Raw genomic sequence first — 21704 nt, forward strand, 5'->3', positions numbered from 1 at the left:
GCCGCCGTCCCATTACCGGAATGGGGACCATTCGGCTGCAGCAGATAGGACTTTCTCCCATTCTTTACTTTTTTATTAGCCAATCAAAGTGGCTTCCGAAAGCTATTTGTGATTTGTGAAAAATAGTATCTTTCAAAATGCTGAGTTGAAGCATCTCGCTCATTTCGCCTTGAATTTATTATTCTAATCTCAACCGTAGAGACGGGATAATGCAGCTATTAAGTTGGGGGGCAAATTCGTTTCTCTGGATTTTTTTTTCTAATTCTCGGCATTTTATCTCCCTCCCCACTTCATTGCAGAGGCCAAGGGAGGTGCGGGCCTGCAGGGGACCTGGGAATGGGGGAGGTAGTGAGTGCTCTGAAGGGCTTTGTGGGGGACCCTAGGATGGGAGAGCGGGCTGGCCTCCCCCAGCCTCATCTTCCTCAGACGGGATGCCCCACAGGCTGCCTGCCGGCCGCAGAAAGTTACCTCGCCCCAATTAGACCGAACTCGGGACAGGTTGTGCCACAGACGATCAGTAAAATTTCCGGTGAGCAGCCCGCAGCGCTGTCCCATTCTCCCAGCGGCCCATTGTGAAAAGCTGGGCCAGAGCTCCCTTGTCGTAATTTTTAACTACCTGTTATAAAATTTATGGGTGGGTTTGTAAAAGAAACTGGGTCTCTGCATCCGGCTGAGGGAACTGCTTCCCTTACTGAGGGAGGAAGTTTGGGGAGGGGATGAGGGACCCCCTATTGGTTGGGGTGGGGCACCCAGCCGTGGAAGTCCCCTTGCCAGCTCCGTGCGGGATTCAGGGGAGAGCTTTGGGCCTTCAGATCTCGGGCTGGTGGGGAGTGTTGGGCTGCGACTCGGCTGGGCTGCGACTCGTTGTTGGCAAATAGTCTCTATGGGGGGGGGGGATTTATTCTGGGTTTCCCCACACTGAACTCCTCGCCAAAATCAGGGGTCTGGAGAAAGGTGGGGGATATCTCTGGTGCTGGGAATTTAGCACAGAAGGCGGAATTAGGGGAAGGATAAGTTTCTTTGTGTGTGGGGGGGGGCTCTCCAAGGTGCGTCCCGGTTAGCCAGGCAGCAGAATTTTTCTGAAAACGGCAGGCGGGTGTGGGTCACCTGCCAAGACAGAAAAGGCTTCAAACCACCTTGCACCCGAAAGGGGGAAACAAGTAGGAACCAGGATCCTGGGCCTTGGTTTTATTTGTAATTCTAGACAGATTGGGAGTAACTGCCATCTGAACCTAGGAGCCGAGGAGCCCTGAGGCTGGGGATGGTCCTGGAGAGGGGGCAATGGTCCTTTTCTCGGAGGAGGGAGCGTGGGGGTGATGGGCACTTTGGGGGGTGGAGGCTGCCCGCAGCCCTCACCCCTGCCGGCCTGCGCAGCTGCCTAGGGCGCGTCCCAGCCCCGCGGCTGCAGACCTCGGCCCGCGGCCGGGCTACGGGGCCTCCAGCGGCGCGGCCCTCCGGTTCCCGCGGGGCAGAGTGGGGGGCAGAGTGGGGGGCCGCCGGGGCTCCCCGCGGGGACGGGCGTAGCTCCCCTGCAAGGAAAAAGGCGGGAGGAGGGAGCGCACCCCTCCTGCGCCCCTGCGCCCGGTGCAGAGCTCGGGTTCCCCCGCATCCCACCCCGATACCCCACTCATTAGGGGAAATATTTAGGATTCGGCGCGGCGGAGGGAGGCGGGCGGCCCGCGCGGGAGAGCCAGAGCCGGCCCGCGCCCCCGGCGCCCCCGCGCCCTTCCCGCGCGAGCCGGCGGCCGGGCCGTGGCAGTGGGCGCGGGGCGCGCGGGGCGCGCGGGGGGCGCGGGGGGCGCGGGGGGCTCCCTCTCCCGGAGAATTGGGTAAACATGGCGACCGCGGCGCCCATTTGCACACGCTACACAAATGCATCGCATTCCCGGTTGTTTGCAGAAAATTTACAGCTGAGTAATAAAAGTTTACGATCGACTCACAAGTTGGATTGGCCACAAGAAGTCATGTGGATTCCATCCATGAACGTGAACTTTTTATTGTGGTTTGTCCGTTCGGAGCGCTCCGCAGAACAGTCCTCCCGTAAGAGCCTCCCCACTGCCAGGGAAACCTGCGCGGCCGCTCCCTCCGTTGCCACTATTATTTTATTTTTTATTAATCTGATTAATAATTATTTTCTCCCCGCATTCAATTTTTTTCCCCTCCCAGGTGGAGTTGCCGGAAGCTGGGGGCACCTGGGGAGGGGGATGGGGGAAGGGGCAGGAGTTGGGGGCGCCCGTCTCCCTCCCGATGCCCCGGCCCCCCAAGGGGCAGGAGGCTGCGGGAGCAGGAGTGGAGCCGCGAGCTGCAGAGCCTCCGCCCCTCCCCTCTCCCAGCCTCTCCCTCCTGCCCCCTTCTTGCAACTCCCCTTAATTTTATTTGGCTTTTCGATCATTGGGACTATTCTCTCTCTTTTTTTTTTTAATTTTTAAATTTATATAAAGTGCCTATGAATGTGTGGAGCTGAGACAGGCTCGGCAGCGGCACAGAATGAGGGAAGACGAGACAGAGAGAGTGGGAGAGAGAGAGAGGCAGAGAGAGAGGGAGAGGGAGAGTGACAGCAGCGCCCGGTAAGTGTTTCCTTATTGGTTCAAATATGTAACTAATGGTCCGTAGCTGGGTGGCGGTTTCAAGATAAGGACAGCAGCGGCTCGTCTCGGTTAGAGAGGAGAGGGGGGCTGGCGAGAGGGGGGCGTGCGGGCCAGCAAGGGGAGGAAAAGTGGGGGTGGGGTGGGGTGGGGGTGGGGGGCCGGGCTGCCAGCCGGTGTCCTGATGTCACCGTGCGCCCTAGCTGGGGTCGGGGGGCTCAAGGCCGGGGTCTAGGGCGCCGACCCGCTGCGTGGTGCCCACCCCGTCCTTACCTAGGAGGGACCCGCGGCCTCCCGGCTAATGGGAGCTAATGGGACCGGGACGGAGGGGGCCCGGAAGCTCAGGCTGCAGGGCCGGAGCGAGCACTGTAGGCCGTAACCATGGCCCCCCGAGCAAAGCCGGCCCCCCCCAGCCCCAAACTAACTTCGCACGGCCCCCGCCGGGCCCGCGGCCCCCTCCCTCCCGGAGAGCGCGGCGGCCGAGCTCACACATGCGCAGTGCGGGCCCGGAGCGGGCGGCGGAGCAGGAAGAGCGCGCAGCTCGGCGGGCGGCGGGGCCTGTTAATTGGCAATTAGGGGGGAGGCCGTTGGCTGGTGCGCGTCAGCGGAGGAGGGTGCGCCTGCCCGCCCCCGGCTCCCGCCCCCCGCCCCCCCCCCCCCCCCCGAGCGGGCGGAAAGCTGGGAGGTGGCCTGCACTGCGGCGGGGCGGGGGCCGCGGGGCTCCAAAGCCATCTTGTGCTGCGAGAGCGGGGCCGGCGCGCCTCGTCCGCCCGGCGCAGCGCCCCCCACCCCAGCCGCCGCCGCCCGGCCCGCGGTGCCCGCCGGGGCACCGGGCGGGGACGGGACGGGGACGGACACGGGGACGGGGATGGCCTGGGCAGGCCCCGCTGGCTGCGGGCAGGCCCGGGCCTCGCTGGTGAGCCGAGCAGGGAGCACCCCAGGCGCGCCTGGCCCGCGGGGCGGGGACGTCAGAACGGGGCGGCCCGGAGGGTCCCGGCGCTCGGGATCTTCCTGATAATTGGTGCTAATGGCGTGTTGTATGGTCTTAACCCGACACATATGGTTTCATAACACAGTGGCTTAATTTCTTCCAAATGTACGTGGCCCTGAATGTGTAGCCGCGTGACAGATGACCCCGCCCTGCTCCCTGGCCTGGGTCCGAGGCCGCCCCCCGTGCGGGTGAGCTTCCGTTCGCAAAGGGCGCCGCACGCGCAACCGCCTCCACGCCCGGGCGGACACGCCCCGAGCCGGGGGCGGGGGGGCGCGCGTGCCCCGGGCGCCCAGGGTCGCGGGCCGGGCGCTGCCCCCGCCGCGGTCCTCCCGGGGCGGCCGCGCTCCTCCGCCGAGCCGCGTGGGGGAGGGGAGCGCTCCTCGATTTCCTGTCTCAACCCTGACCCGTCGCCCCGGGGGTCGGCGCTGGGAGAGGGAACCTGTTTTTATCAAATTCTTAAAAACACGATCCGACTGCACTCAAATCAAAGCCCTCGGGGTCCGAGGGGACGGGGACTCTCCCCTCCCCTCCCCCCGCAGCCCCTTCCCTCCTCCCCTGCCCCCCCAAAAGTCCCGTCTCTCGCATCCGACATAAAGGCCTCCGAGGTATTCTCTCGGGGGAAGAAATGGCATTTTCTCTCCCCCTTCCACTCCCCCCCCACGAGGACTTGTGTGTCGGCAGAGGCGTCTGCCGAGGGGCTAATTTCGTTCCTTGTTTACGATCGAGAAAAGCGCTTGGCTTTCCCCAAATGGGCCCAGCCGCCTGCTCGGCTGCCGCGCGCTCCGCCGCTCCGCGCCCAGGCCGGCAGCCACGCGGCCCCGGGGCCCCGCGCAGGGCAGGGGGCGGGCGGGGGCCCGAGGAGGCCCCCACCCCACGCGGAGGCCTGGACGTGGGAGCCTCTCTCCTGGCGTAGTGTGGGAACCGCCGACCGGTGAGGCCTCTATTTCTCTCTTTCGCCTGTATTTTGTCTGCCCCCCGCCCCCCACCCCTGCAGATGGCCTGCCCGACTGGGTGGGGGGGCCACGAGCCTCCTTTTGTTCACACCCCCCCTCTCTCGGGAAAACAGTTCGGAAGGCCACTCAGGACAGTTGGATTTCACCTGGGATAGGAGAGGGGCCCCCTCCCTTTGGAGGGGTGGGCCTGGCTAAGGCTGGGGTATTGATCTGGGCCCACAGGCAGCTAAAGTGAGCGCTGCCGGCCAGATTTCAGGGTGCTAGGGTTCATGGGTGACGGGTTAACGGCATCATCCTGAGGTGTCCTTGCATAATATTTTTCTCAATTGATTTTCTGTCCCTTCCTGGCTAGGGTCCTGCGGTCCCCCATGTCCTTCACCCCCCCGAGATCCTCCTCGCGAGGCAGAGGGACGCGGAGAAAGCCTGGCAGCAGTTTTCTAGTCCGGCCAGGGGATAAATCCAGCCCCGAACGCCACCCCCTTCCTTCCCTCCTTACTTTCGATTTTCTTTTCCTTCCTTCTCCCCCACTCTGGTGCTCACACGGGAGCACAAGAGAGGCCACCAGTGGCACCGGCCAGCCTCCTCGTAGGCCAGATTCCCTGTAAACGTGGTCCTTAGTGCAGGAAAGCCCTGGTCTGAGTATCTAATAATAGCCAGGGCCGCTGAGAATAGAATCTGGCCGGAGGACTCTGCACGCCCAGGACTAAAGCTGGCCAGAAGCACTGAATCTGTGGGTCACGTTCTGGCGACGCTCCCTGGAGCCCAGGGCCCCCGGCGTTCCCCCTCGGAGTCCACCCTTTGGGCACCTCAGGCCTGCCCCTTGAAGGCTTTGTCAGCCCTGCCACGGGCTGCAGTCCACGCGCCAGTTCCTAAGCGAAGGGAAAACGGGCAGAGCAGACCCTTTCTCTCCCTGGTCTGACAGTTGTGATCCCTACAAAGAATGCACCCTTGTTTGGAGAAGGCGGCCTGGTTGGGTTGGCTGTTGTGTTCCAAAACCAGGCTTCGTAGCTTTATACACTTATTATGTCCGGGCTCAAATGTACAGACTCCGACTTATGCGTGAATATATACAGACTCATATTTCCTCGGTGGTTAATTGTACAGCACCATGCTTGTCCTCGCTCAAACACCGTTTTATGTGCATGCAAAATTTTGTTAGTTGGGATTGGGCTCAGGGAGGCACTGGGTGCACCCAGCAGACCCTCTCTGGGCACGCTCTCCTGGAAACCTGTGTGTGTGTGTGTGCGCGCGCGCGCGCATGTGTGCCGGAATCGGAGTATGCGGGTTGCAGGCACCAACGGATGCCACGAAGGCTTTCTCGGACATTCTTGCCTTCACTGTCCAAGCATCTGGGCTGGGGCAATAGTGAATCCCTTCTGCTTTCTCTCCACCCACCCCCCAACCCAAATCCCAAACTTCCCCAGCTCAGAGGCTGTTTACCAGGGGAGCCCTGTGGTGTTGCCAGTGAGTTTTGTGGGGAACTCTGTGGGTGAGGTGGGTCTCTGCGCCGTTCTGCGCGGCTGGCTAGGCCCTGGCGCTCGAACGTGGCTGGGACAGTGAAGGGGATCTGAGTGGTCAGGAAGGTGGCCTCTGCGCCGAGGCCGAGGCAGCCGCTTGGAGAGGCTGGTGCAGAAGGCCAGACAGAAGGGGCAGGGGTGCGGAGAAGGTCTGGCTCCCGCTCCGCACCCCAGGTTCGCCTGTGTGGCTGTGGGGGCCGCTGAGGGGCCCTCTAGGCGCCCCCAGAGCCCCGGGATCTGGGGACTGGTGGCGCCTGTTTCAGTTGTCCCATGTCGCAAGCGGCTGGGGAGGAGGCTGCGGCCGGGTGGTTGGCGGGGCGGCCGGGCTCCAGCCTCCCCCGGGGCCTCTCCCGCCGCCGGTGGGGCGCAGGGCCCGGTACCGTCGGAGCAGAGCGGTGAGGGGACGCGGGCCGGGCCGGCCGGTGCGGCTGCAGCACTGCCTGGGCCGCCAGGTCGCTCCAGGCCCCTTCCACCTCGGCCCGCCGGGCCTGGGGGCGGCCTGGCGGGGTGCTGGGGTGAGCTCGCCCCGGGCGGTGCCCCTCGGCGGCCCGCGGCCTCCGGCTCGGTGGCGGCCGCCCCCTGTTTATTGTGTCTGTGGGTTGTTTACTTGTTTTGTCTGCTGCCACCCTGCGTCGGAAACCCGCCAAACCAGCAAACTCACCCAGGAGAACAAAGTGCGGCGCTGCCCGAGCTCCCTCCCCTTCCCGGCACCCTGCTCCGCCGCCTCCGCCCTCGCTCTCCCTTCCCCGGGGGAGGAAGCGCCAGCGTCCTGAAACAGGGCAGCTGTTTATAGGGGTGGGGAATTATGGGGACACCATAAACCTCCGGGTGTCCTGGTGCTGGAGAGACTCTGAGCCGCCTTCCCCTCGCCCCGGGCTTTTCTTCCTTCCCCCTGGCAACTGCCTGGCCGAGGGGGCCACAGTCGAAGCCGAGGCCCCCTCGCCCCAACTCCTCCAGCCTTTCTGCAGGAGTTTTCTCTGAGACACAGGTTGTTGGGTTTTAAATCAGGGTAATGGTGGCAGATTCATAAAACTAGATAAAGCATGTCGTTCCTCCCCCCCCCCGCACCCTCCCTTCTCCTCGGCCCCCCAAAATAGCAGTGAATTTAAGCAAATCCTACAAAATTAAATTGCCCCTTCGCTAAAGATCCTATAAATCTCCAGGCCCGCCAGGTGTAGAGTCGGAGAGGCCGCTGTTCGCCTCTAATTTTGCTCCCGGCTATCAAATCTAAAAGAGTATCATCGAAGTAAGTAATATTCTCGTTTCTGAAATTAATTCCCCCCTCCCCATCTCTCTCTCTCTCTTTTCGCCAGCGCAGATTAAATGGTTCTCTCAGATCCCCAAACAATAAAGGATAAAATTATTTATAGGGAAATGAGGACGATGTTTCACTGTTGGCTTATTGTTCCAGAGCATAATAACATTTTATTTGCAAGTGGGAGAACTTAGGCCAGGGGGCGGGGGATAATGGGGGAAAGGAAAAGAAGTGCGGAGTTGCAGGGCACCCACCCCAGAACTCCTCCTGTATATAACTTCTATGACATTTACAATTTCCTCATGACAACTCACTGTGACGTCATAAATGCTGTGCTCCTGAATTTTACAATTCTCATAAACCTCCAAAGTGGGTCCAAGCAGTGCTTATGCGGAGGGCCTCAAGAAAAGCCAGAAAGTTGGGGGTCCTTTGGCCCCATTCTGGGGGCCAGAAATATTCTTAATATTATTCTCGTTCTTCATTTTTCCTCCTCGGCCAACCAGGGCCACTTGCTTCTCCTCCCTGAAATGTCACTCAGCATCTGCGTTCCCTCCCCATTCCCAGTGGGGATGAGGTACCGCGTGTCCTCCGAAGGCTCTCTGGCATGCCCTCTCTTCCTTGGGACAGAGATGGGGTGCGTGGGGGCCAGGCCCCCCAAAGCCAGAAAAGACTTCTTCCAAAGGGAGCCCAGAGGCGCTCAGGGCTGAGTGGGATGGTACAGAGATGCTTGGGGTCTGCTTTACTTTTCAAGCTCCGGTTAGTGAAGTGAATTGAGAAGCTAAACAACTGCCATGGTGGGAGTCTGTGTCTGCTGAGGGTAGCAGCCCCAAGTGGAGTGGTGGTAAAGAAAGGTCAGGCGGAAGTCTGGAAAGAGAGAAGGAGGAGAGAAAATATGACGTGAGTTAGCAGAGCCTCTCCAGGTACCTTCCTTCTCTGTTTAATTGCACATAAAGCAGAAGCAGCTTGGGCAGCCTCGCAGCCTCTTAGCTCAAAAGAGAATTTGCCAGCCCAGGCCTCAGAGGTGTTTGGGGCAGTTAGTTCTCAGGCGCCTGATGTGCCCCATCTGGCCTCATCCCCCTTCGCCCCTCCCTGCTGACCCCCAACTCCATTCAGCTGGCCAGCCTGGGCCTTGTCCCCGGAATATCAGCACCCCCAAATGGGATGCATTTCCGGGTTGGATGTGTCAGATTTCACCTTTCTGCAAGCGCCTCCAAGCCTGAACTTTGAGACCAGGAGAAACAGTCTGTTTTGGAATGCAGTGTGTGTGTGGGGAGGCGTCCCCCACCCTTCCCGTGAGAAGCTGGAGGTGAGCTATGCTTTGGTGTCCCCAAGCAGACCCAGTTCCCCCGAATTCAGGTTCTCTGGCGGACTTGGAGACTCTCCTTGCACTCCTTTAACTCCGGATTCTATGGAGATCAAAGGAACTCCTACACAAATCACTGGGCATTTGGAGTAGGATTTATTTTTTTAATTTTTTAAGTTAAAAAGGTGTCTACTCATAAGCCAGTCGGGCCACCCGAGCAATAGCTCTAGAACAGCAAACCCTTAACCAAACAGTGCGACTGTAAGGTGAGCTGAACAATTATTGAAACTGGGCTTTCTCTGCAAGAGGGATTTCAGCCCCTGCCCAGTGGCGCAAAGGGTGCTGGTCGGGCAACCGCCCTTCCCCTGCTCTCAAAATCAAGAATTGGCAGGGGTGAGTCAGGCGGCTGCCGTGGCTTCCAGGCAGCCAAGCGCCCAGGCCGAGAGCGCCGAGTCCTGCGGCTCCGGTGTCCAGGTCCTTGAGCAGCCTCCGGAGGCGCCGAGCTGTGGTTGGTGGCGCCGGCAGGCAGGAGTGGAGTGTGTGTATCTGTGTGCAAGGCTGGGTGAGTCACAGACATCTGCGCAGAGTTGGGGGATCTAGGGAAAGAGAGAAGACTAGCAAAACACCCACTAGCCAGGACCTCTGGAAAAGACTGTCCCCCAGCAAAAATTCCAGATCTGCTCCTCCTGGCTGCAGATCCCCTTCCTCAAGAAAGTACTATGTTTCCCAGGGCAGGGTGGAGAGGAAAGGCAGGCAAGGTGAGGCCTGCCCAGGAACCCCTTCCCAGCCAGAGTCCAGGCACACCCACCCGCTCCCCCGTTCAGAGCTACACAGGCCCCCAGCCCCTGCCCTGGAGCAGGTTAAGGCTGGGGTAGGAGCGCTTGACTCATTCTGCGAGACCTTCGAGTGCGCAGCCTCCAAAGCACCCCTTAGCCTTGGGGACTCCAGGCCAGTGACTGCCCCCCAAGCAGGCCCGTGGCGCCTGCAGCAAGTTCCACTCCTGTAATTAGGGCTCATGAGAAGCATGTGTTTGGGGCTGAGGAGATGGGGGGACTGGAGCAGCGAGCGGCAACTTTCCCCCTTTATTCCTCTTCTGTGTTTTTTGAATTCTGTTTTCGAATCCACTAATTACAGCTCCGAAAGCGAAAATCTGCTCTGCCGCCAAACCCTCTCGGAATGCCTGATTCCGGAGGCCCAAGGGGCAGAGCAACTCGGAGACCTGCGGGCCTGATGGGGGTGTTCTCTGATTGCTCTAGGCTTGTTTTATAGAAACAAAGAACAAGTCCCCCCCTTCCCAGAACTTGTGCATATTTACAGAGCTCAACTGCAGTTTTAATAAAACATCTGTTCTTGCTTCTGCTGATGAGTTTCCATAATTGTTTTCAGACAAATTTAACAGGGAAATATAAATATATTTAGAAAAACCCAAGTCCCAGCTATCCCCCCATAGACAGCCGTTCTTTCGCCAAAAAGATAAAATTAACATAAAATGAGAAAAGGAAAATATAATCCAATGGAGGGAAGATCGGGTTCATCTGACCTGCTCTCCCCCCTTGGAGCGAATCCTTCCAGCAAATTTCAGCTGCATAATTAAAGACCAGACTGAAAGAAGGAGGCTCCTTTTCTCAGGATGGAAGGTGATGGGGGAAGAGTACGTTGGGAATTAATTTTGCCGAAAATCTTTAAGCAGTGGGGGAATTTATTTGTATTTCTGCTTCCTCTTCTCTCCCCCTTCCAGCATTTCTGCCTCTTTCCCCCAGCAGCTGGTTTCTGTTCATTATAAATCGGCGAGACCTTTCAGTCTCTGCCCTCTGTTTAGGGACGTAATAAAACACTTAACTTTCCGGGGCTGAGACTTACATTCTGCTCCTCAGGTCGCCCACCCCCGCGCCCACTACTTTTAGGCCCCAAAGGAGACTATCCCCAACTTTGGGGGCCCCTTGCCCCTCCAGACTCTGTTTAGGAGGGGCTCAAGGAAACCCAGGCATCCTTGCTGGGGAGCTGCAGCACATGCTTCCCCAGAAGCCCCTTCTTTCTCCCAGGGTCCTTCCTTCCCTCACCCCCCACGAAAGAGATTTTAAAAATACATAGAAAATCAACACTCACTGAAAGTGAAACCTCATTAAGACATCCTATCTTCCATCATTCAATTTGTTGTACATTGCAACAATTTAATATCTTGAAGGAAATATCACTGACATGATTTATCCCTCTAGCAATCTCTCTGAAATGGGGGGGGGATGGAGGGAATTTACTCTCTCTTCCGGCCTGCTCTACGTGTTACTCCGCTACCCTTGGGGCAGAGAAGAGGCTGGGGACTCAGAGCGGCTACTTGTGTCCAGGGTCCAGGGGTGCGCCGACCTGTTTCTTAGCTCAGCCCCCTGGGTCTCGCCCCCCCTCCCCCCTAGTTCTCTCTCGCTCTACCTCTTGCCCTCCAGGGGGCCTGGAGCCCCAGCCAGCTGTTGAAAGCCTCTGTCCAGGCATGCCATGAATTCGAAGACAGCTGGATTCTAGAGCAAAAAGCAAGTCACGCTGGTGTCTGTGTTTATGTACCTGCCATGTCACCCCCAAACGAGACAACTCATCTCAAAATTTCTTTCTTAACTTGGAGCCCTCCTCTACCCTTTCACTTTTATCTCCTTGAGCAGAAGAAAGTATGGTCCAAAGAGGGGGAACCTTGATAATTACAAGGGTCTTTCCCCCACCCTCTTAAATACCAACAATTTCCCCTCCTTTCTGAAGGATTGGGGCTGCACTTTTAAAAGCCAACACAAATTGTCCGGCAGGAAGACTCTTCAGTCCCCTAACGAGGCTCATGTGTTAGCTAACATGTTGTCTCCACCAGCTCCTACACACTGTCTGCTTTTGGGTTCGAAACTTTATTTTTCCCCCCTAGCGACACTCCAGGGAAACCTTAACGTTACAGAAGATGAATAAACGAGTTTTTTCCCAGCGTAGTCCCGTTTATGGCTTTATTGCTACCCATTGATTACTCCGCTTTGTTACACAGAAGGAAAAGATCATAAAATCCGGCGACATCCGGGTTCTTGTTATAGCCAGCCCCCCCCCCCAAAATGGTGAAGAGAAAATATGAGCTTGCCCTGCTCCCGTCGCTAGCCCCACCGCCCCCTCTTTGTCAACTCAGAGCATTCTCAGCCTATGTCACGATATCAAATTAAGTTTGGGTTAATCAGGAGAAAAACCCCATCTGCACACCTTCCGCTGCTTCAGTCCGCCCACTGCGGCTCCCTCAGAGCCTCGAACTCAGCTGCCTTTTCCTACCCTTCTCTTCCTTTTTCTCAGCCCCAAGGTGGAGAGAAAATGGGGGGTAGGGGCTGCTGGGAGGCCCGGCTGCACCAGGTGAGGCTGGCCCTGGAACGAGAGCTCCCCAGGAGCCCCTTGCTGGACTCTCCCCAGCCCCAGGGCTCAGGTCCAGGGGTGCCTCCCTTGGCTGGGGGCTCCTGCCTTGTGCAGGGGCTTGAGCCTGCAGGACGCTAACTGCCCTTCAGAGCCCCACCAGCCTTCCCTGTCTGCCTGGATCCTATGTGAATCACCCCACCAGCCCTCGCTGGCTCCAAATCATAAATTCTCACCAACATAAACAGGAGTTGATGTGTCTAGAAAGACTCTCAGAGTTCTTTCTTCTTCCTTCCTTTCTTCCTTTCTCTCTCTCTCTCTCTCTCTCTCTCTCTCTCTCCCACCTTTTACTTCTTTCTCTCCCTTTCCTATTGTATTTTTATACATGTTCCCTTTTTGGCAGAAATGCTGCAAGGGTTTCCCCCAAAAAGGGTGTTCTGAGGGGCAGAAGGGGGCTAAGAGGAAGAGGGAGCAAATACATGGCCCCTCTGCCCCCTTCAGCTCTGCCACTGTACCCTGAGGTCTCATCCTTCCCCCTCAGACCTGCTTGCTCCCCACATCCCCCCTGACACCTCAGACTGTCAGCCACGCTCTCCTTCCTCTGAGCACCACGTTTTGTGCAGTTTCTGTGTACTTTTGATTTTTTAAAAAATTATTGGGGGGGGGGAATACTGGTCTAGTGATGAGAACTCACTCCATGGAGGGTCAAGCTAGGATTTCCTGTAGGATTTCTGGGGATTTCCCCTGAGCTGGGAAGGGGCTCTTCCCATGGAGAAATCAGGACATGATTTTAGAAGGGGTGGGGGAGATAGAAAAGATGAAGTCAGATTGGAAATAGAGGGATTTCTCCAGACCTGGCTCTGGCCACAGCACAGCAAAGTTAGCTGGGACTGAGAGATTTCCCAGCAGTGCAGCTCTTCTTCCTCGGGCCCCAAGGCCCTGCTGATGCCTGCGTACCGTCCTTCACCTCCAGATCAGTTCCCTCACATATATGTTTTTTAAAAAGAAATCCAAGTCTTACTTTCAAAGCACACACTTAGTCTCAACTAGGGAATCAACAGAAGCAGAAGCGATTTTTTTCCCCCTTCTTGACATCTGGCTTGCGATTGGCTGGAAGGGGGTCAGCTGACTTTGTCATTTTGTCTGTCCTGGATTGGAGCCGTCCCTATAACCATCTAGTTCCGAGTACAAACTGGAGACAGAAATAAATATTAAAGAAATCATAGCCCGACCAGGTAAAGGCAAAGGGATGAATTCCTACTTCACTAACCCTTCCTTATCCTGCCACCTCGCCGGGGGCCAGGACGTCCTCCCCAACGTCGCCCTCAATTCCACCGCCTATGATCCAGTGAGGCATTTCTCGACCTATGGAGCAGCCGTTGCCCAGAACCGGATCTACTCGACTCCCTTTTATTCGCCACAGGAGAATGTCGTGTTCAGTTCCAGCCGGGGGCCGTATGACTATGGATCTAATTCCTTTTACCAGGAGAAAGACATGCTCTCAAACTGCAGACAAAACACCTTAGGACATAACACACAGACCTCAATGGCTCAGGATTTTAGTTCTGAGCAGGGCAGGACTGCGCCCCAGGACCAGAAAGCCAGTATCCAGATTTACCCCTGGATGCAGCGAATGAATTCGCACAGTGGTGAGTTTTACAGCTCCGAGATATAAATTAAATAAACTGAACTGGCTTTATGACCGGCTTCCCTAGAAGAACGGGCGGAGAGAGTTTTTTATGGCCCCATAAAAACAATCACGCTCGTCTCCTCGCCGACGCCGAGACAGGGCCCCCTCTTCTGCCCCTCTGCTCGCCTCCCGCTCGCTGGCTCGCTGCTCGCTCGCTCTCTCGCTCGCTCGCAGGGGCCTGGCCCCCTCGGGCCCTGGCGGATTGGAGGGCTCCCAGGCAGGCCGAGGGGGCAGGGACGGGGCAGGGGGCCAGGGGCGGGGGCGGGGTGGGGGAGCCCCCCCAAGTCAGGCTGAGGCGCAGACAAGTGGGGAGAAGTTTGCAGGGAGCTGGGGCGCTGGGGGAGGTGGGGGCGCCCAGTTGTTGAGCAATGGGGCCCTCATTCCCCACTGTTGGGGGTTTTTCCAAACCCAGTTTTCAGACTTCCAGCTTTCTGCCTGGCTCTTGCCCCCCCTCCCCCCTCCCCGCCTCCCCTTTCTTTGGGACACTCACCCACCAGCGTAGGGGGGACTGGATGGAGTTGGGACCCCGGCTGTGCCCCCGGTGGGGGTGGGGCAGGGCAAGAGGGAGAAGGCTGGAGCCCGGGGCCCGGGAGCCGCTGGCCACGCCGGGCGGGTCAGGACCTTGCCAGGCTCGGCCGCCCACGGAGGACGCCTTGCTGACGGTTCTCAGTGTGTTCTGTGCCCGGATCTCTAGGGGTCGGCTACGGAGCGGACCGGAGGCGCGGCCGCCAGATCTACTCGCGGTACCAGACCCTGGAGCTGGAGAAGGAGTTCCACTTCAACCGCTACCTAACGCGGCGCCGGCGCATCGAGATCGCCAACGCGCTCTGCCTCACCGAGCGCCAGATCAAAATCTGGTTCCAGAACCGGCGGATGAAGTGGAAAAAGGAGTCCAACCTCACGTCCACGCTCTCGGGGGGCGGCGGAGGGGCCGCGGCCGACAGCCTGGGCGGAAAAGAGGAAAAGCGGGAAGAGACAGAAGAGGAGAAGCAGAAGGAGTGACCAGGACTGTCCCCGCCGCCCCCCTCTCCCTCCTGCTCCCCTGCAACCCCCCCTCCAATTCCCTGCTAATCACACACTCTGTATTTATCACTGGCACAACTGATGTGTTTGGGGTCCCTAACACAAAATTAGGGACCCAGATATGGACCTGAAAGTCAACTCTGGACCCCCTCCCTCACCGCACAAACTCTTTGACCACGCGCCTCCTCCTCCTCCTCCTCCTCCTCCTCCTCCTCCTCGCTCCCTCGCTAGCTCGTTCTCGGCTCGTCTGCAGGCCCCTTCCCCCCCGCCCAGGCCTTGGGGGCTCGTCCCTGAACCTCGCTTCACGCTCCACAGATGGCCCTCCAAACGAGGACTCGGCCCCCCACCCCCTCGGCGCCCCCACCCCCGCCCCTGCGCGGAGAGCAGCTCCCCGGCCAAGGCCTCCGCTCCCGGGCCTCAGGGCCTGGCCTGGCAGCCGCGAGGCCGGGAGGCCCAAGGAGGGCGCGTCGTGGCCCCGCAGCAACCCCCAGGGCCTCCCCGCAGCCCCTGCCCGGCCCCTCTGCCCCAGCAAGTGCCCGGCCCAGGCAAATTGTATTTAAAGAATCCTGGGGGGGTCATTATGGCATATTACAAACTGTGACCGTTTCTGTGTGAATATTTTTAGCTGTATTTGTGGTCTCTGTATTTATATTTATGTTTAGCACCGTTCCGTGTTCCAAGCCCATCCTAAAGGGGGGAAAACAAAACAAAACAAAACAAAAAACAAAACAAAAAAAAAGAGGGAAAAATCACAAAAAGGGAGGGAAAAAAAAGTGAATGACGTTTGTTTAGCCGGTAGGAGAAAAAAGAAATAAATTCAAAAAAAAAAATCCCCTCGTGTTACCCTCCTGTATAAATCCGACCTCTGGATCCGTTCTCGAATATTTAATAAAACTGATATTATTTTTAAAAGTGGATATCGGGGATTTCTGTTAATTCGCTCGTGCGCCGGCCCGGGGCGAAAGTTGGAGCAGGCTCCGTGTCCGCCGCCGCCTGCAAGCCCCCGGCCCCCTGCGCTCGCCTCTCCCGGGAGGCGGCGGGGGCGCAGGCCTGCAGGGCGCAGGGGCGCAGGGGCGCAGGGGCGCAGGCCGGGCCTCCCCGGGCTCGGGGACGCGCTGGGGGGCTTCCCGGCGGAGCAGCGCACTCACCCCGCAAAAAAGGCCGCAAAGGATCTCGCTGGGGGTGGGGGAGGCCTGGGCTGCTCGCCTGGGTCTGCAGCCCGGCACAGGCCTTCCTTCCTGCCCGGGGTGGCCTGGGGTCCTGGGCGGGTGAGCCCCGCGCCCCCAGGGCCAGGAGGGAAGCCCGCTCGGGCCGCGCCCCTTGGCGAGCAGCCCCCGGCCCGCGCCAGGCCGACTGTTGCGAGCCGTGGCGGAGGCGGCGGGAGCCGAGGCCCGGGAGGAGCGCGGCTCCGAGCCCTCCGGCGCAGCCCGAGCGACGCGGGGACATCTCGGGAGAGAAAGCCTGGAAACTGAGCCTGCGCTGGGGCGCCTGGCAGGCCTGGGACAAAATCCGTCCTTCCCAGGGCCCGGCCCGGGTCGGGCCCCTCGCTCCTCCGCCTCCCCAGCCTCCCCGGCCCCGCGGCGGGGGCGCAGCCGGACCCCGACCCTCGCCCAGCTCGGGCCTGGTCTCCTTCGGCCCAGCCGGAGCAACCCGAGTGGGCCTGGGGGAGCTGGGACGGGCTCTCCCGCAGGGAAACAATCCGCCAGAGTTTTCCAGACCTTCCAGATCCCCGCCAGCGCCCCCTCCAGCGCCTCCGCCGGCGGGGGGGGGCAGGAGGGGGCTTCTCCGGGCAGGGGCGGGGACTTCCTGGGGCGAGGCAGGCGGGAAGGACTGAGACGTGGGGCTAGGGGAGGGGGTCGGGACGGGGGCGGGAGGCTGCTGCGGAGCCCCTGGCCTCGGGCTGCCAAGGTGGCCCAGGCGGCGGCCCTGCCCACCTCCTGCACCCCCCCCCCACCCCCGCCCCAGCCAGGTCCTTCCCACGCCTTCAGATAGCTCGGAAATTGCTCTCCTGTGGACCTTCTGTATCTGGGTCCCTGAAAACCTGTTCCAGAGGCCTTTTCCAAAAAGGGCACAAAACAGGCCTCTGCCTCTGCCCTGCTCATATGATATCCGTGGAGGCTTCGGGCTTGCTTCTGCATGCCCTCAACGAACATCTATTTTCTATCCCAAATATGTGGCATAGGTACCACATGAGGGTCACACACAGGGATGCAGAGCAGTCCTCCAAGCCCATTGTGTCTGATGCTACACACACACACACACACACACACACACACACACACACTCTTTCTCTCTCACTAGGTGCCACTCTGGGGTCCCAGGATGCTGAGGTCTACTCAGCTCCCCCTACACATCCTCACCTCCAGGCTCATCCCAGACTTCCCAGCACTCTCAGCTTCCTGACCCTCCCCCCCTATCCAGTTCTGCTCACTCAGGACCCCCCTCCCCTGGCAGGCATCTTGTCATCTTGTCCACCTCCCCAGGGACTGGGTTCCCTTCCCCACGCTGACAGTCACCTCCTCAGCAGTAGCAGGGCCTTGGGGCCTCCAAGGAGAGGGGACCTCCACCCTTGGTTGGGAGAACCTGGGATAAATCCCGTGGGATCTCCAACCTGGGCACGCTCCCCCCCAACAGACACACACACACACACACACCCCTAAAATCTCCTTTTCCTCAGCCATCCTTGAAGATCGAAAGACTCTGGGTGTGGGGAGGACAGGGCTATCCGCTAGTGCTTGCACCCTAAGCAAGACCTCATCTTTCCTTAAAATCAAGGACGATTTAAAAGGCCATTTCAAGGGTTTGTTGCAGCAGCAGCAGCAGCAGCAGCAGCAACCAGCCTTCTCTGCAGGGTAGAAAATCCCTCGGTCTGGAGGCGGGCACACAAGCCAGGCTGCAATCCTCCCAAGTCGGCACCGGGTGTCGCTGTGGGCTCGTTGTCCCGGCTACCCCCCAATTCCAAGAACCATTTTTTTCCCTCCCCCTTCTCTCCCTCTCTCTCCCTCTCTCTCTTTCTCTCTCACTCCCTCTCCCCCCTTGGTTGGGCTTTGCCAACATATCAAGATGCGTTTCGCCGGCTTCCATCACTAACCTCCCGGAGGTCATCAAGCCAAATTTATGAGTGGCCGCTCGAGTCACGTGACTCTATTTAAGGCTCCCTTATTTGGGAAGAGCGCATAGGATAAAGAAAGAGATATCTCCACCTATAAATTGTGCACTTTGGAGAACAAAAAACCCCTCAACTTCAAAGAGTCACAAATCACCCTTAATCAAAAAGGGTGCAGAAATTTTTTTTTGGGCCCTCCCCGCCATGAGCTCCTACGTAGCCAATTCATTCTATAAGCAGAGCCCCAATATCCCTGCCTATAACATGCAAACTTGTGGCAACTATGGATCGGCCGCAGAGGTGCAGGCATCCAGGTACTGCTACGGTGGATTGGACTTAAGCATCACTTTCCCACCGCCTGCGCCTTCCAACTCTCTCCACGGGGTAGACATGGCAGCCAGCCCCCGGGCTCACCCCGACCGCCCCGCCTGCAGCGCCGCGGCCGCTCCGGGACACGCTCTGGGCAGAGACGAAGCGGCTCCTCTGAACCCCGGGATGTACAGTCAGAAGGCGGCTCGCCCAGCGCCGGAGGAGCGAGCTAGGAGCGCTGGGGAGATCAAAGAGGAGCAGGCGCAGACAGGGCAGCCCGCCGCCCGGAGCCAGCCACCGGCCCCGCCACAGATTTACCCGTGGATGACCAAACTGCACATGAGCCACGGTAAACTTTAGGACTTCATTTTGCGCGCTCGGGTCCGCCTGGGTTTTATAGGCCATGCGGGGCAAATAAAGAAAAAAAAACCCGCGGCCATAAATTTTACGATCCAGGCATCAATGGCTCGTAAAACTGTCCACTAAAAGGCTTAGAGGCTGTGTGCGCCCAAATTTACGACGACATAATTGGATCATAGGAACAAAACGTGTATAAAAGGCAATATTCAATTTTTGGGGGAGAGGGAGGGAGTTAAAAAAATAGAGGGATCTGAAGGGTGAGGAGCGCGGGGCTGCAGAGCGGGGATCCCCCCCGAGGCTCCCTCCCTCCCTCCCCCGTGCAGCCGCGCCCGGCCTGGGCCGCTCCGGAGGCTTCCAGCGACTCGGGAGGGGCGGGAGGGGGGTCCCCGGAGCTCGGTCTCGAGGGTGCTTATTGTTCGGTCCGAGCCCGGGTCTCCCTCTCCCCCCAGCCCTCAGCCCCTACGGCTGCAGAGTGAAGGCTGCGGTGCAAAGTTCCTGCCGGGCCCGAGGCGCCTCTCCCGGGCGGGCCGGGCCGGCCGCGCCGGCTGCCCCGGGCCGGGCCCGCCTGCGGCCCGCGGGGCCTGTGCCGGCGGCTCCGGGCTCCCTGCGGCCGGGGTGGGGGCCTGGGCCGGGCCGGGCCGGGCCGCTGGGGGGCTGCTCCCTATTCACCCCTCCCTGGCTTGGGGGGTTTCTATTCCAGAGACGGACGGCAAGCGGTCCCGAACCAGTTACACGCGCTACCAGACTCTGGAACTGGAAAAAGAATTCCACTTTAACCGCTACCTCACTCGCCGCAGGCGCATCGAGATCGCCAACAACTTGTGTCTCAACGAGAGACAGATCAAGATCTGGTTCCAGAACCGCAGGATGAAGTGGAAGAAAGATTCCAAAATGAAAAGCAAAGAGGCTCTCTAGAGGCGGGGGGGCCGCACACTGCGCCCCGAGCCCGCTTTCCTCCCCGCGCCTTTCCTCCTCGGGTTTCCTCTGTCTGTGTCTGGGGCACGGCCGGGCGGCTGGGCACCGGCTCGGCCTCGCAGACAAAAGCGCTTCCCCCGGCTCCCGCACCCTCGCCCCTCGCCCAGCCCAGGGCCCGGCGGGGCGGCCCGGGCTCCCTGGGTCCTGGCGGCCCGGCCCGGGCTCAGGGCGAGCTCCGCAGGCCTGCGGTGCCGGGGCTGCCGCGAAGGCCCAGGGCCGGGCGGCCTCTCCGGCTTCCCCCCGGCGCCGCCCGGCCGCGTGAAGGGGGGCCCCGGGCGCCCCAGGCCCCGTGGCCCGACCCCTCGGCCTCCCCTGCCCTTTGTTCCCGGCTTAGGCCGGCGAGAGTGGTTGTGCTTGGCCGAGTCGGCGCCGGACTCGGACTCGGGGTGCTGCGGTGTAGCGACTAAACTCCACGTTCGGTCTTTAAATGATTTGCATATGAAAGGGGGGAGATGACTGAAGGCCCGCCTAGGGCCCCCCGGTTGCCCTAGGCTCTCCAAACCTTCTCAGCCACCCCTCAGCCCCGTAACGTCTCCAGCCTGCGCCCTCTGCATGCCCTCTCAGGCCCCCCCGCCTCAGCTCACCAGCTAGCTCAGCTCTGGGGGTTCCCTGCCACTGGACCCCAGCAAGCAGTCCCAGAGGCTCCTGGCTGCCCACTAGTCCCTGCCACGACTCTGTGCCCTCCTGCCCCATCGCTGTCGTCCAACTATTTATTGACTCCAGGTCTTTCCTGAAACTATATTTTGTCATATCAAATAAAGACAAAGAGAGAACAGGACCAAAGACGCAGCGGTCCTCTCTGTTGGGGGCATGTATTGGGTAAAAGCGTCTAAATGGGCTATGGGACACAGCCTCTCGGCCTCTTTGTAAAAAAAAAAAAGAATTTTTAGGAACTTCTAGAGGGATTGAGGGCAGGGAGGTGAATTTGACCTCCTTTCCAGATCCCTGGTTCCCAGAATGGCCTTTGCAGGGGGGGGGGGGCTGGTGTGGGGGGCATCTAGCTTGTGTGGACTGGCTCTTCCCTGCTGTGGCTCTCCGGGGCTTTCAGGCCTCTGCGCCCCATTCCCACCTTGGCTGGGTGGATCTGAGGCCTCTAGACTGGCACCAGCCCCATTGCACGCCAGGGCTAATCTGCAGGGACTGGGGGCTCCTTGGTCCTCAGACTCGGGCCCTTCTGGGCCTCTGAAGATCTCTCCCAGGGCTAGGTGGTCTTTGAGGGACCTTGCTGGACATAGAGGGAGGGCTGCCATTTGGTCCCAGAAAGAGTTGGTGCTGCTTGGTGAAGGGGTCTGGGGAGCTGGGGAAGGTGTGTCTCTGCCTTTTATGATACTGGGGGAGATGGGAGGAAGGAGGGCAACCCACAGTGTACCTGCCTGGCAAGAAACGTTCAGACTGTTCCCCTCACTTCTAGGGCCTAAGGCTAGGCAGGACAATTAGCTGGGCAAGGAGCTGCATAGACTGGTGCCTGAGTCCTGTCTGTTTGCCATCATTTGTCTCACTCTCTGGGATTTTGTGTGGAGGGGGAGGGTGGGCTAAAGGGAAGGGGGGGGAGGCAGATAATTCAGGTGGTGCCGAGGCTGGCTGAGGCCCACGCTCTGCTCTGCTCCAGGCTCCTGGGATGGGATGGGGGAGGAAGTACTTTATAGGAGAAACAAATGTGGGAAGGGTCCATAAAACTTTACTGCATTTCCTCTCCCGCCTCCCACGACGGGGTGATTTCCTGGAGCCAAGCCTAGGCCCCCCACACTGGGGGAGGGTGCGGTTCAGGAGCTGGGCTAGGAGGCTGCTCTTGAAGCCAAGAGGGAGAGGGAGCAGAGAGACTCTGGGGAGGGGCAAGGGGAATATTTATGATTATTAATGCTGATGCTCCTAGGATTTATTATAAGGACTGACTTCTCTGCATCCCACCGCCTAGGCTATCCATCTGTCATTTTTTCAAAACCCGAGAGTCTTTCCTCACCCCGTGCCTCGCACGTAGGAGGTCTCAACAAATGTTTATTGATCTGTGCCCATCGCGACACCCTTCCCCCGCACGGCACTCAGGCCAGGTTGGGGCGCCTGCGGGGTCTGTGCCCGACTGGCACTCAGCAGTCCGCCGGCCTAGCACCGACCCGGCTCCCCTCTCAATCCCTCGCTCTCGCTCTCCCGCAAATAAAATGTGTAATTTTCTTCAGGGAGTTATTTTAATTTTTTCTCCATGCTGAGCAAAACTATTGGGCGAGCGGTGAAGCGTGGAGAAGCACTGGCGTCTCCAGTGGGTAACAGTTAACTAAGAAAGAG

At 59.3% G+C, this 21704-nt stretch overlaps 3 protein-coding genes across 5 annotated transcripts in view; all 3 read left to right on the plus strand.

The window, feature by feature from the left end:
- Positions 1 to 2018: 2018 nt before the first annotated feature.
- Positions 2019 to 21704, plus strand: part of HOXC4 (homeobox C4) — a 37879-nt gene continuing 18193 nt past the window's right edge. The window contains exons 1-2 of one of the 2 annotated variants that reach the window (XM_055336896.1): positions 2019 to 2040; positions 2442 to 2567. The gene's annotated coding sequence lies outside the window, so the exon portion shown is untranslated. Of the gene's footprint in view, positions 2041 to 2441; positions 2568 to 4450; positions 4508 to 21704 lie in introns of those variants that run through there. The other variant, XM_055336897.1, reaches the window with a different exon arrangement.
- On the plus strand, positions 9007 to 15591 carry HOXC6 (homeobox C6). Of its 2 annotated transcripts, XM_055336900.1 has the most exons (3): positions 9007 to 9166; positions 13265 to 13610; positions 14346 to 15591. In XM_055336900.1, exons 2-3 carry the CDS (start codon positions 13457 to 13459, stop codon positions 14651 to 14653), a joined length of 462 nt encoding a protein of 153 aa, XP_055192875.1. In that variant the 5' UTR covers positions 9007 to 9166; positions 13265 to 13456; the 3' UTR covers positions 14654 to 15591. The 2 variants fall into 2 exon arrangements, with proteins under 2 accessions (XP_055192875.1, XP_055192874.1); XM_055336899.1 differs by lacking the exon at positions 9007 to 9166 and having other exon boundaries at positions 9194 to 13610.
- HOXC5 (homeobox C5) lies at positions 17498 to 20430 on the plus strand. The gene is made up of 2 exons (XM_055336901.1): positions 17498 to 18438; positions 19150 to 20430. Exons 1-2 carry the CDS (start codon positions 17985 to 17987, stop codon positions 19362 to 19364), a joined length of 669 nt encoding a protein of 222 aa, XP_055192876.1. The 5' UTR covers positions 17498 to 17984; the 3' UTR covers positions 19365 to 20430.

This window comes from Nyctereutes procyonoides, unplaced genomic scaffold (assembly GCF_905146905.1).
Source record: "Nyctereutes procyonoides isolate TBG_1078 unplaced genomic scaffold, NYPRO_anot_genome, whole genome shotgun sequence".
Lineage (NCBI taxonomy): Eukaryota > Metazoa > Chordata > Mammalia > Carnivora > Canidae > Nyctereutes > Nyctereutes procyonoides.

What these genes read in the sequence shown, in the direction of transcription:
- HOXC6 (XM_055336899.1), top strand. Translation starts at nt 13,211, where the DNA reads ATGAATTCCTACTTCACTAACCCTTCCTTATCCTGCCACCTCGCCGGG. An exon ending in GCGAATGAATTCGCACAGTG is followed by an intron (nt 13,611 to 14,345) that starts GTGAGTTTTACA and finishes CCGGATCTCTAG; the next exon opens with GGGTCGGCTACGGAGCGGAC.
- HOXC5 (XM_055336901.1), top strand. Translation starts at nt 17,985, where the DNA reads ATGAGCTCCTACGTAGCCAATTCATTCTATAAGCAGAGCCCCAATATC. An exon ending in CAAACTGCACATGAGCCACG is followed by an intron (nt 18,439 to 19,149) that starts GTAAACTTTAGG and finishes TTTCTATTCCAG; the next exon opens with AGACGGACGGCAAGCGGTCC.